The sequence below is a fragment of the Danio rerio genome, chromosome 20, assembly GCF_049306965.1.
Source record: "Danio rerio strain Tuebingen ecotype United States chromosome 20, GRCz12tu, whole genome shotgun sequence".
In the NCBI taxonomy this organism is placed as follows: Eukaryota; Metazoa; Chordata; class Actinopteri; order Cypriniformes; family Danionidae; genus Danio; species Danio rerio.
Genome location: NC_133195.1, coordinates 45,621,227 through 45,637,500, shown reverse-complemented (window position 1 = coordinate 45,637,500; position 16,274 = coordinate 45,621,227). Strand labels below are relative to the sequence as shown.

Genomic DNA, 16,274 nt, shown 5'->3' with positions numbered 1-16,274 from the left:
CTTGCAGTTTTTGTCTTATCTCTGTCAGTCATTCCATTATTAACTCAGCTTATTGTCTCTACTTTCTGTTTCAGAATTCAGTTTTGTGTAAAGCAGCGGTGCATGCTGGGGTCATCATGGACCAGTTTGGAGGACCAATCACGGTGGAGAATCGTAGAGGGCTCAGTTACTACCCTGCGGTCAGAGCCAATGGCATCCAGTCAAAAGAGTGAGTTTCTGCAGTGGTTGCTGTGGTCTTTCTTTACGCTTGAAGCCTCAGATTTTATCTGTGCTACATGCATATTGTGAATGCTTTCATATTCCTAGGAGAATCAGCTTGTGGGCTTTCATTTCTTCTATTAAAGGCACAATATGTATGATTTTTTTCATTGAAATATCCCAAATCTACTATTTTAATTAAATTTCAGTGTAGATTGTGTTACTAAAAATATATTAATATTACTAAAAATATTACTCTATACTAGAACAGTGTTATATATTCAAAATATTTTGAAGTATATTAAAATGCAGAGAAATTAGCAAGTTTAACTATTAACGTAGAATTTGTTTCTGATTTGTTTTTTAAAGAAAACAGGGAAATGCCAAAGACACCTTAATATGTTTAACAAGTCAGGGCAGCAGTATATTTCTGTATTTAGTATGATAAAACAGCTCTGCTTCTTCTGTAAGTGATCGCGTATAAACCGGGAAGCAGTCAGGTGTGGCATAATAAAAGCTCTGCTGCTTTTACCTTGCGTCACATTCATCTCTCATCAGCAATTGCTTTAGCTTTCATGTTTGCTTTTACCACTTTCAGCCTTATTCTACTTCATAGTATCATGATAGGATTAAGTGAAAACGACAACTCCCATGATTCCACAATCATTCAGGGTGTCATTTAACTACACCTTAGTTTGCTGCGAATATGCTCCCTCTAGTGGTTAAAATGACATATTGTGCCTTTAAAACATCCTGCAACGTCCGACACGTAAAAAAAAAAAAAAAAAAACATCTTCCTGGAAGCTTTAGTTGATTTGACGTGTTTGCCAACCAGGTGGCATGTCATGTCTTGGGGTACGTATAGAGAATTCACTAAGAGGGTCAGGATATAATCAATAGTCAATAGTTTTTTCCTCATATATATTTGTTTTTAGTGTAAAAACATATTACCATTACAAGTGAAGCGAAAGCAATGCACTAAAGCAGTGTTTCTCAGCCATGTCCCTGGAGGACCACCAATGCTGCATGTTTTAGATGTCACCTTGGTCTGTCACACCCATCTCAGGTCTTTTAGTCTCTGCTAACGAGGTGATGATCTGAATCAGGTGTGTTTGTTTAAGAAGACATGGAAAATATGCAGAGCTGGTGGTCCTCCAGAAATGTGGCTGAGAAACACTGCATTAAAGAGATAGTTGTCTTAAAATGAAAATTTTCTCACTATTTACTCTCCTTCAAGTGGTTCCAAAACTTTAAAACTTTTTTTTCACAAAAAAAAAATGTTTTGTGTTCAACAGAAAAATGAAACTAAAATGGGTTTGTGGCAAGTGAAAAGTAAGGGGTAAATGAGGATAAACAAATATTCTGATTGTTGTGGGTTTGCCAGATTAGATTAGAAAAACGGTTAAATGACAGTTTCAAAGCTTGAAAGTGAAAGTCTGTCTTCTGGTTCCCCTAACAAGTCACAACACGTCTTTCTCTAGGACTTCAGCAAATGGCTCAATATTTCCTTGGTTGGTTTTGTATTTGTAGGAGTTATTATTAAGCGGTGATTTCTGCTCTTTTTTTTTGTGATGGACGGTTCAGATTAGATTAGATTAGATTAGGTTAGATTAGATTGGATTAAACTTTATTGTCATTACACATGTACAAGTGCAATGCAACGAAATGCAGTTTAGGTCTAACCAGCAGTGCAATAGCAGCAAGTGCAGGATACAGGAATAAGTTATAAAGTGCAGTTATAGAAAAACTATGGTGATATTTACAGATGGATGTACTATCAAAATTATGTACAGGTTGGATAAGCTATGAACAGATTTACAATATATGAATATATGTGCATAGATACCTATAATGTCAGGGACACTCAGCCTGGACAGTTGCTCTTTCACCGATTTGTCAGTGGGGAATTGGGGGGCAGGTTAAGGAGGAAATTGAGATTGCCTCTCGTTATAGTCTCTGAGGAGTGCTTGAAGTGTCTATTGAGGAGTGATTTATTAGGACTTTCCCACAGCCAGAGATTATACTGCTGTCCCATTTAAAACCTGCTGAAAGCTACAAGGCATATCCTCTTCTTCACATTCGTTTCTGTGGGCTTTCTTGATTTGTTTGTTGTGCATTACTATGTTGCTTCTCGGGAGCTTGCTTGGGTATTGCTGCAGTGTACTGATGCATTGTTTTTAGTGTGTCACAAAATGTCATAGTAAATTACTAATTTTATAGTGTCTTTCACCGTTTTGCAGTGAAAATATGCTCTTATTTACATATGTTAATTCACGCTGGGTAAAGAATAATTTATGCACAATGTAGAGACAGAAATGACATGCCGTTATTTAAAGATAAATCATACTAGGCTAAATTGTTTAATAGAAGTCTAATCTGTGGAATAGAAACCTAGTATGACTTCTGTTGTGATCTGGCACTGGAAAACAGGATTAAATATCCTAATAAAATAGTCTTGGAAATGCTGAATGTTGCTAGGAGGTTTATAGGGAATTGTGGGATTATTTAGAGGTTGATATTCAGCTATTACGAGTTGTTAAGTTTATTAAAGTGATGGCTACCAAGGTGTTGTAAATGGTTTGTAGTGCATTGCTATTTGGTGTCTAGGGTATTTTGGGTGTTTTCTGTGGTGTTGCTATGCAGTTGCTACGTATTTTGGATATTTTTAGTGTGTTGTTGTGTGGTTGCTAGCATGCTGTGGGTGTGAGTTGCTGTTTGCTATATCATTGCTTTGGGTTGGTGATAAAATTGGAAGCGATTTTAATTGACCGTAGTCCAAAGACATGTGCTATAGGTGAATTGGGCAAGCTAAATTGGCAGTAGTGTTTGAGTGCGAATGAGAATGTATGGGTGTTTTCCAGTGATGGGTTGCAGCTGTAAGGGTATCCGCTGCGGTAAACGTATGCTGGATAAGTTCGCGGTTCATTTCGATGTGGCTACCCCAGATTAATAAAGGGACTAAGCTGAAAAGAAAATGAATGAGTTTTGGTATGAAGGCAATAGCTTTATTGAAATGTGGCTGCTGAGCGCGTGCCTTGTAAACAATGGCAATAAGCTTAGGCTGTAAGTTTGTCATTTCCAATGGAGCCAAACCACCTGCACGACGTGAATATGGGAGCGACGTGCACATATTGTGCAAGTAGCACACATCTGAACTGCGCGCATTTTCCAACTGCACTTAGTTGAAAACACCTTGTTTTTGCTTTTAACTATTAAAACTATTTGCCTTAGTAATGTTGGTAAATTAAAATGAAGTGATTGAATAAAAATAGAAAATCCAAATATACTTAATTGTATTGTTAAAAAATATTTAATAATTATTGATATAGAATAAAATGAAACAAGTTATCGTGATAACTTTTTTTATGCAATATCGCCCAGCCTTATTATTGCTATGCAGATACTTGGGTGTTCTGATTTTTATTTATTTTATTGTGCATTGTGTGGTCACTAAAGTGTACCAGATCATATATTTTTATGCCTTAAAAGCAACAAATTGACTTTACTTTAAAAGGTTTGTAAATCCATTGTAAGTTTGAATGGTTGACAACTTAATCTTTATCATTATGCACTTAATTAATTTACCTGATAATTTTATGGCAGTATATATTCATATAAATTGTAGAATAAAATAAATTTTTTCAATTTTTAAAAAATAATTTTAAGGTCAATATTATTTTTTTTTCAATATCAATATCATTATTTTTTTTTTTATTGTCTACAGAACAAACCACTGTTATACAAGGACTTGCTTAATTAATCTAACTTGCCTAATTAACCTAGTTAAGCCTTTTAATGTCACTTTAAGCTGAATACTAGTACCTTGAAAAAAATCTGGTAAAATATTATTTACTCTCATCATGGCAAGAAATAAAATCAGCTACAATAAATTAGTTTGTAACACTATTATATTTAGGGGGAAATTGGGGGAAAATATAATATACAAAATATACAAGGGGGTTAATAATTCTCACTTTAACTGTGTATACACTCTCAGAAAAAAAGGTACAAAATTGTACCTTTTAGGGTACAAATGGCCCGTCACTGGGGTGGTACCCTTAAGGGTACAAATTTGTACCTCTATTTAAAGGTACAAAATTGTACCTTCTACATTTGTACCCTTTAAGGGACAATTTTGTACCCCCAAGGAACAAAATTGTAGACACTGAAGGTACAAAAATGTACCTTTTTATATTATATAGTATTTTCAGGGTACTGACCCAGACATTTTGATCTTTTGTTGACTGCATGCACAAATAAATAAATAAAATATTTTGGTTCACAGATGTCCATTTTTATTTATTAATGTAGAAATATTTCATTACAACTCACAACTGAATGTGTTAAGAAATAAAATTACACAGCAAGTATAAAGCAGACATGTAAAACAGTAAAAAGAACAATTTAGATAACAAATAAAAACTAAATAATCTACACTTAATACAAAGACCACAAGAATACTGTTTAAGATTTATAAACACATTACACAGGCTACATCAAGTACTGCACTTTATAAAGTCCAAAGTGTTTGTCTTTAGTCAGAATACTCGGTCATAATAAATAATTTGTCATCAACATTTTCTCAGAATTTCAGAATGAAGGCAATGCTTCTCTATAAATTGCTTTAACAGTGCAGAAAACCAAATACATCAGTAGCCTCTTCCTCAACATCAGTAGATTACTCCTCATCATCCTCAAGTGGAGTTGTAATTTGTTGTAACACAATATGTGTTTATGCTTTTGATAAACATGACATGTAAAGCACTCATATCTGGAAAATGTTCTTTGATAGTCATTAGGACCACAAGTTATTTAAAAATTTGCTTTATGCATGAATGATAGCAGTGTGCTGGATTAACTTGATGATTGTGATTATCCCAAGAGCATGTAGAGAAACAAAAAACAAGGTTTATCACTCTGGTAACTGGAGTAGATCCAGGCTTGTCACAGTCCACCGTTCATTCAAAACATTCCACAGCAGAAACATCAAGGTGTTCTTCTAATAAGATGGATATGTCAAAAATGTATATTCGTCCACATCATTAGCCCGGCCAATCGCAATCCCATCAACTCTGAAGACTGCCGTGACTCGTCTTGTTAACACAGTTGTCCAGTCGGTGTTGTCCTCCTGTACTTTAACTGTTGGATGTGGTGAAGATGGTTCACTGTAAATGACAAAGCAATAATTACATTAATATCAGTCACTCTATCACTGATGAAGAGAAAATCAACATGCATAGAAAGTAAAATAATTAAAATTCACTGATTTAAAAAAAAAAAAGTATCACAGATTAAAAGACTAATATAAATTTCATTCATTTATTCAATTTCTTTTCGGCTTAGTCCCTTTATTAATCTGTGGTCGCCACAGTGGAATGAACCACCAACTTATTCAGCATATGTTTTATGCAGCAGATGCCCTTCTAGCTGCAACCCAGTATTACGAAACATCCAGACACACTTATTCACCACACATTTATACACTACAGACAAATAAGCTTACCAAATTCAGCTATAGCACATGTCTTTGGACTTGTGGGGAAACCGGAGCACTTGTAGAAAACCTTCACGAACACTGGAAGAATATGCAAACTCCTCACACAAATGCCAACTGACCCAGCCGAGGCTCGAACCAGCAACCTTCTTGCTGTAAGGTAACAGCACTACCCACTGCGTCATCCTAATATAAAGAATATCAAACATTATAAAATGCATTTATCACAGCCTATACTGAACAGAAAACAACATACGCACCTGAGCACAACGAAATGTTGAAGTGTCTCGCTTAACAAGGCTGGCAACATGAGAAGTGCTGCTGTAAAATCAATTCCTGGAACATAAGATGTGGCATACAAACAAATATGAAGGAATCCATACAAAGCTAGAATTTAATAATATTAATCAAGTGGAGAAAGTTTAGAAAGAGTACCTTAGAGTCAGGTCCATAGCATTCTTCAGTTGATCTCTTATCTTTCGATGAATACCTAGAAAATAATTTTAAACACATGGGTGTACATTTATTGTTTGTAAGTAAAAACCTACAAATTTAAAATAGTATGTAAGCCATTAAAACCATGGTATAGATAATGAGACATACTTACATGTTGTAACTGAGCCATGCTTTCATATGACATGCCTTCGTTGGTCTGATGCTGTTAGGCTGCATTCTGTTGTTCAATCTTGTCCTGAAAGACAATTGGAAACTTAAAAAATTTCTGGAAAGCAATAAGATAAAGCAATAACTATTTATTTATTTTGAGATATTAATAAAATAGGTAAAATAGCTCAAGGTACCAGTTTCAGAACAGATGAGACAAATTATTACATTAAAGAACAAAGTATAACTTAAAACGTTGATTTATACAACATGGTATGTTAATAATTCTACATTAACATAAGTATAACGTTAAACAATAGTAAAGCACCAACAATTCTGGACATGAGAGTTTGTGGACACTCCTCAACATTAATGTAACTTAGACACTGAAACGAAGATATGTACAAGCATACACACGCCACGTTTGTAACTAGCCACGTTTACATAATCAGTCGCTTTGCCGGTGACAAAATTGTGATTTTTCTTCACAAAATGGCGGTGTAACTTATATAACCGTCTAAAATTACATTTCAGCGGTCAACCGTGGCTAGAAAATGGCCTCAAAATATAAAACATTATCGATAATTACAAATTTCCAGTATTAATAACATAAGGTTTTATATCAAAGTATATGAAGACTTCAGTCGCGCCAGCTCCGGGCCACACCGCACATTACTCACGGCCCGATTCCGGTGCACGGATACGGCAGCGTCCGCTCGCTTCTGCCGCCGCATCTGGCCCGAGTAACGTTACAGCAGACGGACTCGGGCAGGCGAAAATCAAGCCGCAACTGGCCCGAGTGTATTTTGCTATCTGGGTTGCGATTATATTCCGCCGTGGCAACACTTATTAATAAAGCAGTAACGTAACGTAAGATATAAGGCGCGAATACATAACGTAGGCGATAAAGGGAACTTTTACACCGAGAAAACTAACAGCATATAGTACTCACCGTCTATAACGTTATGTCCCTCGGTGACTTCGATATCACATTGTATTAACTTCTTCAATAAGCTGCAGACATCTTAGCAAACTCCATTCTGCAGGCCATCGTACACCAGGCAGTCAGGAGCACTTAAAGCGGGGAAAGCCGAGACCCGAGAGTCAGACAAAATCAACAGAACACGGCTTCACATGTAAAAATGAGACTGAAAATATATCTTCAATACATTCTTACCTGAAAAGTGTGGACTCCAAAATAGACTTTTCTTTGAAAAGCGTGCGAAGTTCTGTGTAAACAGCCAGCATACTCGACCGACCGCCTCAGTAACAAACACTACTATAACGTCTCAACAAGCCAAATTCTTAAAGAGACAGCAACATCACCACCTGTATGAAGATGCTGTCACTCTGCATGGTTCTTATTCCACATCCCATATACTATAGGTTCTTAAACAGTAGGCAAAGACCAGTATTTACGTTTTTAATGATTAAAATTACATTCAATTATAAATTAAATTATTAACATTTTTGAGAAAAAATGTAATTTAAATACATGAAAAAAAAATTATTAAAATATTTAATTCAATAAATTTATTTATTTATTATATTTTTAAATTATGTATTTTAGTATTAATGTTTAGTATTAATACATTTGAATTAGTGTTATATAGTGTCTTGATCTTATCATGAGCTGAGGGTACAATTTTGTTCCTATAGGGAAACAAAATATATAATTGTACCTTTAAAGGTGCCAAATTGGTCCTTTACGGTACAATTTTGTATCCAAATGTGCTATAAAAGGTACAAAAATGTACCTTTCAAACCTAAATCTGGACATTTGTACCTTTATAGCCCATTTGGGTACAAAATTGTACCCTAAGGACCAATATGGGACCTTTAAAGGTACAATTTTATATTTTGTTCCCTCTAAGAACAAAATTGTACCCTCATTGTACCTTTTTTTCTGAGAGTGTATATACAGTATAAGTATACAGTGTCCTTTTCCAAGTGATGATATCTAATAAATTATTTCAATCCCTAAAACAGCCCAGTTCAGCCCCTTGTAAGCCCTGGCTTGCTCCATGACAGCGGAAAAGTGTCTAGTGATTAATTAAAGCCCTGTCATGTGAAAGTAACACCTCCAGAAGCCAAAAGGGAGATTCCCATTGTCAGTCCTGTTGTGCTGCTAAATTCAGAGGACCTCCCTCAGCGTGTCCCGCATCTCTCCCTGTGACAGCAGATCTGGGGTACAGCTGGGCCGCTCAAAAGAGCAGTGTGGCAGTAATTAGAGGGGAAACAGGCTGGGAAATCGCATCTCTGTCAGCCATTACTTAAAAAACCTGTCATTTTCACAGGCTTCCTGGATCTGATTACTTTTTCATTACTTTTATGGCAGCCGAGCAGAAACGATTTCAGAGTTCAGGGTACAAAGTGGTTTTACGACGGCATGAATCAACCGAAATGGGATAAAGGGGATAGTGTGCCAACAAACCAAGAAATAAATAAATAAATATACATCTGCAGCCTGGGAATATGAGCAATAAACTGTTGGTGACAGACATACAATCGAATAAAAATTAACAGTAAAATGAATCCAGTGCTGATTAGAGTCAGCAGACTGGAATAACTTGTGCACGCAATAAAACGTGCAGAAAGCCTGAGATCAAAACCCTGAGTAAATGTAATTACAGGAACTCAACTGATATTGACTGTCGTTCCTGGTAAGGTTTAAGCAGACTCTAAGGATGTTACATCATTAGTAAAATCTACTTAGAGCGGAGGTGATGGATTTAATTTGACTAATCAATTGGTTTTTGGGAAATGAATGGCTAATCCACCAGTGCAACATCACCAGCTTCATATATGAGATTTTGTAATGTTTGTGAGAAAAAACATATGTGGAATATCAACAAATTGATATTCCTTATATGCCAAAAAGCGATTTGCTTTAGTTAAAGTGAGTAAACCCACCGGAAAGTTAATTGTATGTCAATTGAAAAGTGTGTTTTATTTAATTATCATTATAATTAATTTTATTTATGTATTTATTAATACTCTTTTTCGAATATTTCCCAAGTGCAGTTTAACAGAGCAAAGATGGTATTTCACTGTATTACATATATAATAATATATTAAAAAAAATCCTCCTGATAAAGTCTTATTTTACTTTGGCTGGAATGAAAAAAAAAATTTGTGAGATATTAGTTATTTAAACATCTTTACAATATTTAAAAATATGTTAAAAAAAACCCTCTATTAAACAGCACTTAGGAAATATGTTAGGAGTGTAACAGATCACTGTTGATCTGTGAATCATACGGATCATTCAGATCAGGTTCAGAACACAGGTGACCCAAGGGGTAATACATTTTTTAAAACTTGTAGATTAATCCTAAATTTGTAACGGTCACAGAGAGGTCACCTCTCGCGTCATTCAAATCACATGTATGAAAGCATTTAGGCTTTTCTGTCAAATATAATGATGATGGAAGAAGTGGGTTATTCAGGATGTGGTGGGTCTTTTCGGTTATTAAAGGTGTGTTCTGTCACTATTTGTTTAGCCTGCATTAATGCATTCAGTGTAAGTTGCATGATTAATCATTAAAAGATCTGGATCTCAACACACACGGGACATAAATCATAAATGATGGTGATTTGCATATGTTTATTAATCCTTCAAATCGCTGCATTCAAATCTGTGTTTGAAAAGCACAAAAATCAAGAAAGAAATTCAGTCTTTAGTTTACAATATAATTACACAGCAGTTCTGGGACAACGGTTGTAGTTTAGATAAAACCACTGATGTTTATGGTGAAGATTAAAATCACCTTCATATGCATTTAACTTGATGCTCAAATATAAAAGTTGTAGGCAGCCATTACATTATTTAACCTATAGGTGGCGACAGCCAGTCAATAAAAATATGCCACTGAATAATTTTTCAAAATTGACACGTCTAGCAATGAAACATGAAGTTTTAAGAGTAAATAACTGAATCATTTATTGAAAATGAAACTAAAAATAAATATGGTTTGTACAAATTATAATGTTGGATTTCAACATTTAGCGTTATCAGCAGCAGTAGTAGTAGCAGTGAACTTTTCTCAGTACTGAATATTTTACAGTTTATTTTTATTCAGCTGATTATTTCTTCACTTTATTTAAAATAAAATTACAGGTTCTAAGTTCTGTTTTTTAAAACCAAAAGTGTCTTGCTGTACTGTTTTTGTAATAATAGGAAAGCAAATTACATTTGTCTCCTCCCCTTTTTGGCTGATCCGAAAAATTGTCTGATTTGTGACTAAAAAACCATAACGTGATCCGAACCGTGAGATTTGTGATCCGTTACACTCTTTTTTTTATACAATTTTATACACTCCGTTACACTTTTTATACACATACTTTTTTATACACTTAGCATAAATTATGCAAGAAACACATTTACAGCTACACGTTACGTATACAGCACCAACTTTGATAGTTTTGCACAGGAAATTTAAATGTGTCTTAATTAAAATATTAATTTATGTTATAAATAGTGTTCCTGTGATTTTTATTTATTTATTTTTGTATTATTTTTATTGTTCGAAAATCTCTTAAGTGCTGTTTAGCATAGCAAGCACAGTATTTCACTGTATTTCCTGTAATATTTTTTCCTTCTGGTAAAGTGTTTTTTGGTAAAGTGTTTTTTCCTTCTGGTAAAGTGTCAACAATATTAGCCACTTTAAGAAATATAGTTATTTAAAGATGTTTAAAATATTTTTTAAAAACATGTAGAAAAAATCTATTTAAACAACACTCTGGAAATATTTTTTTAAATAATAAATAATATTAAGTAATCAATTTAACATAAGAGGTCAATAATTTTAACTTCAACTGTCGATATACTGGCCCAGGATATTGACAGCCTGTTAGCCTAGAGGAACCGCAGATTAAGCCTTGGTAGTGAAAGTCGACTCTCTTTAGACCTCCACAGTGAAAACAAGTAGGCGTTACTTTCCCATGACAGGGGCTTTAATTAATCACAGTAATAATGATGATCTTTTCTAAAACGCTCACTGATGTCTGTTTTTCTTGTCTTCCAGTGGCTCATTGTCTGAAACCCTCTTCACATTCGTGACCAACAGTAAGCAGTTTTTTTGTTTTGTTTTATGGTTCAATGGTGATGTGAATTGAGTGCACATATTGGTGTAGGATTAATCCTATTATTTCCTGACATGATTAGTTTTCGCCACCTGCTGTTATTCCTGCTGCCGCTGTGTGTAACAGTTTTGTTTGGCTGGTATGTTTGCGCCTTTGTGGAAAAAGGAAGTAGTTTAATCAGCGATTTGTAGCCCAACATGTTTTTTTATATTATTCATTTCGGATATGGAAAGCTCTGTTTGCTCTTTTATCAGTGTGAATGAATTGAGTTTGTTTTTCTCTGCCTGTCTAGCGTAGAGCAGTTGGCATTTACTTGTATGGACTTGCTTCATGTGACAAATGCATGTGCTGACTAAATTAATATACACTCAGAAAATTATGCTTGTTCAAATTACGCATTAAAAATGAGCTCAAACAACACAATTCTTGAGTTTTTTTTTTGGGACAACTTAACTGATTTATGTTCAATCCACTTGAATTTGTAAAAAAAATAATAATTAATTAAAAAATAATAAAATAAAAAAATAATAATTAACTTAATTCCTTCATGTTGTCCAGACACAAATCTATTGTGTGGAAACCAGCATTTTTTACAGTGTAATAGTAAATCTTTCTTTTTATTGATTATGTTTAGAAAAGCATTTTTTTTATTTTATTATTTATTTTTAAGTCTGCTGTTTTAATTTTCTTTTTATTAATGTATTCGGCGTGTTATTTTATTGGTTAATTTATCATTTAATAACCAAAAGCTTGTCTAATCAATAAATGTATAAATCTTCAAATTCATGAAACAATTACACTATAAAACCCAAAAAATTACGGTAAATCAAACCATTTGAGGAAACTGATTACAACAAAGCATTTAAGTTCAAAAAGTAATCCTAATGAGTACTGTGAACTTAATCCATTTGAGTAGATGAAGCAATTTGACCACAGTAAAACCCATTAAATGAAGAGAACTGAGTAAAACCCAGTAAGTTAAGGCAACTCAAACTGTTGAAGAATACAGATTGCTACAAACCATTTGGGTAAAAAAAACTATATGAGTAATGTGAACTTACTCTATTTAACTTGAAGTAATGAGGTATTTAATTAATTTGTTACCTTCAAAACTCTTTTTAAATGAGTAGAATTAACTTTCAGTCAATTTTGAGTTAACTACACTTGTTTTATTTGATAAAGTTGTCTGTTGGGTTTTACAGTTTAAATAATACATATAATAATACAATAGTACAATTTGGAATGGACGGAAGATACCCTGAATATATTGTATATTTAGTATAGGTTTTGTAAGGAATATAGCCAGTACTACTGATATGGCATTAAAACAAACAAACTAACAAATAAATAAATACATAAACTTAATCTGTAATTTGTAAATATTATTATTAAATAATAGAGTCTTTATTCTGTAAATATATTTATATTATAATATCCATGTTTTTTTGTGTTTTTTTTAATAAAGTAATAACATTTTAGTCATCAAAAAAAATTATGATCAATTGAAATTATGAAATGTATGCAACACAATTACCTATAGGTATACCAAAAATAATGCTTTAAGGTAAATGTGTTTTATTTTATTACCAAATTCTATTTTATTTTGCCCAAAGTTCATATTTAAAAGCAAATTATTATGTCTAATCAGTTGAATAAATAAAAACTGTAGGAAATTAATGCCTAATTTTTCTCATTTCTTTCATATTTTTTAATATAATAATAACCTTATGGAATCAAATTTGACATTATTATTTTTATAAACTTATGCAACATTATTTGGTCTTAAGTAGTTCCCCAAATGTCTTTTTAATTTTAATCAATCGATTTAAAGGTAAATTAAAGGAAACTCTCAGATGGTAAATTTTTTGGATTCCATATTTTGTCCAATGTCCAAAAAAAGATATTGAGAGTGCCAGTTATATATTAAATTTCAGTCTTATATATTCCAGTTTTTTTGATAAATACAGTATTTTTGCCATTTAGCTGTAATTAATTGTGAAATCTACTAGCAAATGATGTGAAAATACATTTTTCTACACCATTTTTCTTCAGTGTACATTCAATATCAGAATTGTTTATTGCAATTTTCATGTTTAATACAGTTTTATTTGCCATTTGTCTTTAATTATTTGTTAAATCTACCAGCAAATTAAGTGAAAATAGTTACTTCTGCACTATTTTTCTTCAGTGTACATTCGGTGGACATATAGGAAGTGATCTTTTGTACTTCCTATCAACAGCCTGAACACATTACTGGTGACTGTTTGCTTTGGCGATGCTTCAGTCAGTAGTTGTTATAGATTTCTGTAATTCTACTGATCGATATGAGCCTAATCTCTTCTGCTCAGAAGTGGACCTGCATTGAATACTCACTTTTGATATATAGCATGAGCTCCTGATGACAGGAGTTGATGGATGTGTGGACATCAGTCAATGCATCTCTATTGATTCCCATTAATTCAATTAGCTTAAAGCACAGCAATGACTGCTGCCGTTGCCCTCACTAACCTCTAGCTTTATGTAACACTCACTAACAGTATGCTATTTGAACCTGAAGTCTGCATGTTCTGTGATGCAGTTTTGTTTATGCACATTTTTAAACCTACTGTATGCAATTTGTATGCCACTATTAGAAACTGCATGCTTCTTTTTTCATGTCTAATCCATTGAATTATCAATTTGAGCAATTTAGGAAAAATAAATAACAATTGGGAAGCAATTTTAATCTGATTTCAAAGGAATCTGCTTTTTGATCATTTTTATAAATTGCCGTTTCATTATTTCACCTAATTAGACATCATTTTGGATCGCCAAAATTTAATTTGCAATCAAATATAATCCAGAAAAATGTAAACAAAAACAGAATTGGATATATTAAAGAATATTACTTGGAGGGGGAAAAGGTAACCATAAGCTTGCTATCCATTCAAAATGAAATAATAATAATAAATAATAAAAATAACAATATAAGTCCTATTTTTGGTCAAATTGTAATAAAGTGTCGTTAACTGTACAGAAAGCCTCACTCAGCATAAAATTTCAGGATTTACTCAAATTTTAAGGATTACTAAAATTTCATTTGCCATTAATATGAAATACAAAGCATGGATTTTGTTACCCCGCAGCTTCAGGAAGTTAGCTTTGATTTTATTCATTTTTTAAATTACATTGTAGTACAGAATAGCATTATAAATAAATATCATCATAGAATATTATCCTACATTATTTAACTGTATAATATGTGACACACACACATACTTAGAAACAAAAATATACAAAACAATTTTGTTACATAAATATTTAAATGCATATAAATTTAATATAAAATAAATATAATTTGCAAATATAATAAATATAAATATATTTTGTATTATATCACACATATCGTATCACACATTTTTATATCTAAATATAAATAAACATTTTCTCAAATATATTTATTCAAGTATGTATTTATATATACACATAATAAATATATACAGTACATACACACTTAAATGTTTTGGGTACGATTAATCGGGGGAGGTCTTGTGGCTCTGGCGAGGATGGCTGGTTGATTGATTCGCTCCGATAACCCGCACACAAAAAAGTTATATTACATGTAAACTTACCCTACTCCAATTAAAATAAAATTCTGAGTATGTCCATTGTCCAAACATCTTGGTCAAAAACAGTATGACATTTTTACTAAAGCTCTTAGAACAGGCACAGAAAAACAGAAATCTCAGGCCGATCCTGACCTGGCTGTCATGGCGGATACATCAGACGTGTTAGCGGAATTAAAAACATTGAGAACTGCTTGGAACTAAACGGTATTGAAAAACGTTTAACTGAAGTATCATCGGTGAGGCAGTGGCGCAATAGGTAGTTCTGTCGCCTCACAGCAAGAAGGTCGCTGGTTTGAACCTCGGCTCAGTTGGCGTTTCTGTGTGGAGTTTGCATGTTCTCCCTGCCTTTGCGTGGGTTTCCTCCGGGTGCTCCTGTTTCCCCCACAGTCCAAAGACATGCGGTACAAGTGAATTGGGTAGGCTAAATTGTCCGTAGTGTATGAGTGTGTGTGAATGTGTGTGTGGATGTTTCCCAGAGATGGGTTGCAGCTGGAAGGGCATCAGCTGCATAAAAACTTGCTGGATAAGTTGGTGGTTCATTCCGCTGTGGTGACCCTGGATTAATAAAGGGACTAAGCCGACAAGAAAATGAATAAAGAAATGAAAGAAGTATCATCATCTTTTAAGACGTTAGAGAACAACCTTACGGATGCGATTAGTCGTAGTTCATTTTGGCCTCAGCACAAATTTCAAGATTTCTACAAAGTAACATTACAGTTTTACTATTTCTTCCAATACTAATAAAAAATGGACATCATGTATCTAGTGTTGTTGACAGACTTTTGAAGCCCATTGTTTTGAGTAAGCCGAAACTTCAATCAGGGATGTTTTCTGACCTCACGCTGAGATTGTCCTCTTGTCTTTTTCCTCCGTTTCCTCTCCCTACATATGCTCAGCGTGAGGAATGTGATAGTGTTGGCCAAATCGGGGCTCAGCTGCAGCAGGATGCATAGGCTCTGTTTTTCTCTCTTTTTAAAAGAAGCGGCTGTCTTTCCCTCTTCTTTTATTGTTACATCGTTGTGTTCACAGCACATGCGTCTCCGTTTAACTGTACACATGGTGGGTATTTTAAGAGCTCGGAGCATCCTGTTGAGTCAATGTACACGTAACCGCGTTTGTGCTCCGTATGTGTTTTATTAGATCAAAAGCAAGCGCTAGACACGTCTAGAACCAACAATACTCTTTTTGATATTTTTAGAGTGATAGTTCAGACCAAAATGTTTCATGTTAAGACCTGTTTAAGTACATTTCTGATGAAAACTAAAGAAATTATTTTGTTTAATGTT

At 33.6% G+C, this 16,274-nt stretch overlaps 1 protein-coding gene and 1 long non-coding RNA gene across 10 annotated transcripts in view; one reads left to right on the top strand and one right to left on the bottom strand.

The window, feature by feature from the left end:
* dcbld1 (discoidin, CUB and LCCL domain containing 1) overlaps positions 1-16,274 on the top strand; it is an 83,209-nt gene that overhangs the window by 38,111 nt on the left and 28,824 nt on the right. For all 9 annotated transcript variants that reach the window (XR_012395681.1, XR_012395680.1, XR_012395679.1 and 6 more), the window contains exons 6-7: positions 75-208; positions 11,323-11,363. Coding sequence is in view for 2 of the 9 variants with exons in the window: in XM_017352525.4 (XP_017208014.1) it covers positions 75-208; positions 11,323-11,363 (175 nt within the window). In the remaining 7 variants the exon portion in view is untranslated. The remainder of the gene's footprint in view (positions 1-74; positions 209-11,322; positions 11,364-16,274) is intronic.
* Positions 4,481-6,208, bottom strand: LOC137488686 (uncharacterized). The gene is made up of 4 exons (XR_011007850.2): positions 6,128-6,208; positions 5,953-6,028; positions 5,702-5,878; positions 4,481-5,363 (listed from the first exon to the last, which is right to left on the bottom strand). It is a non-coding gene; the product is annotated as an uncharacterized lncRNA (long non-coding RNA).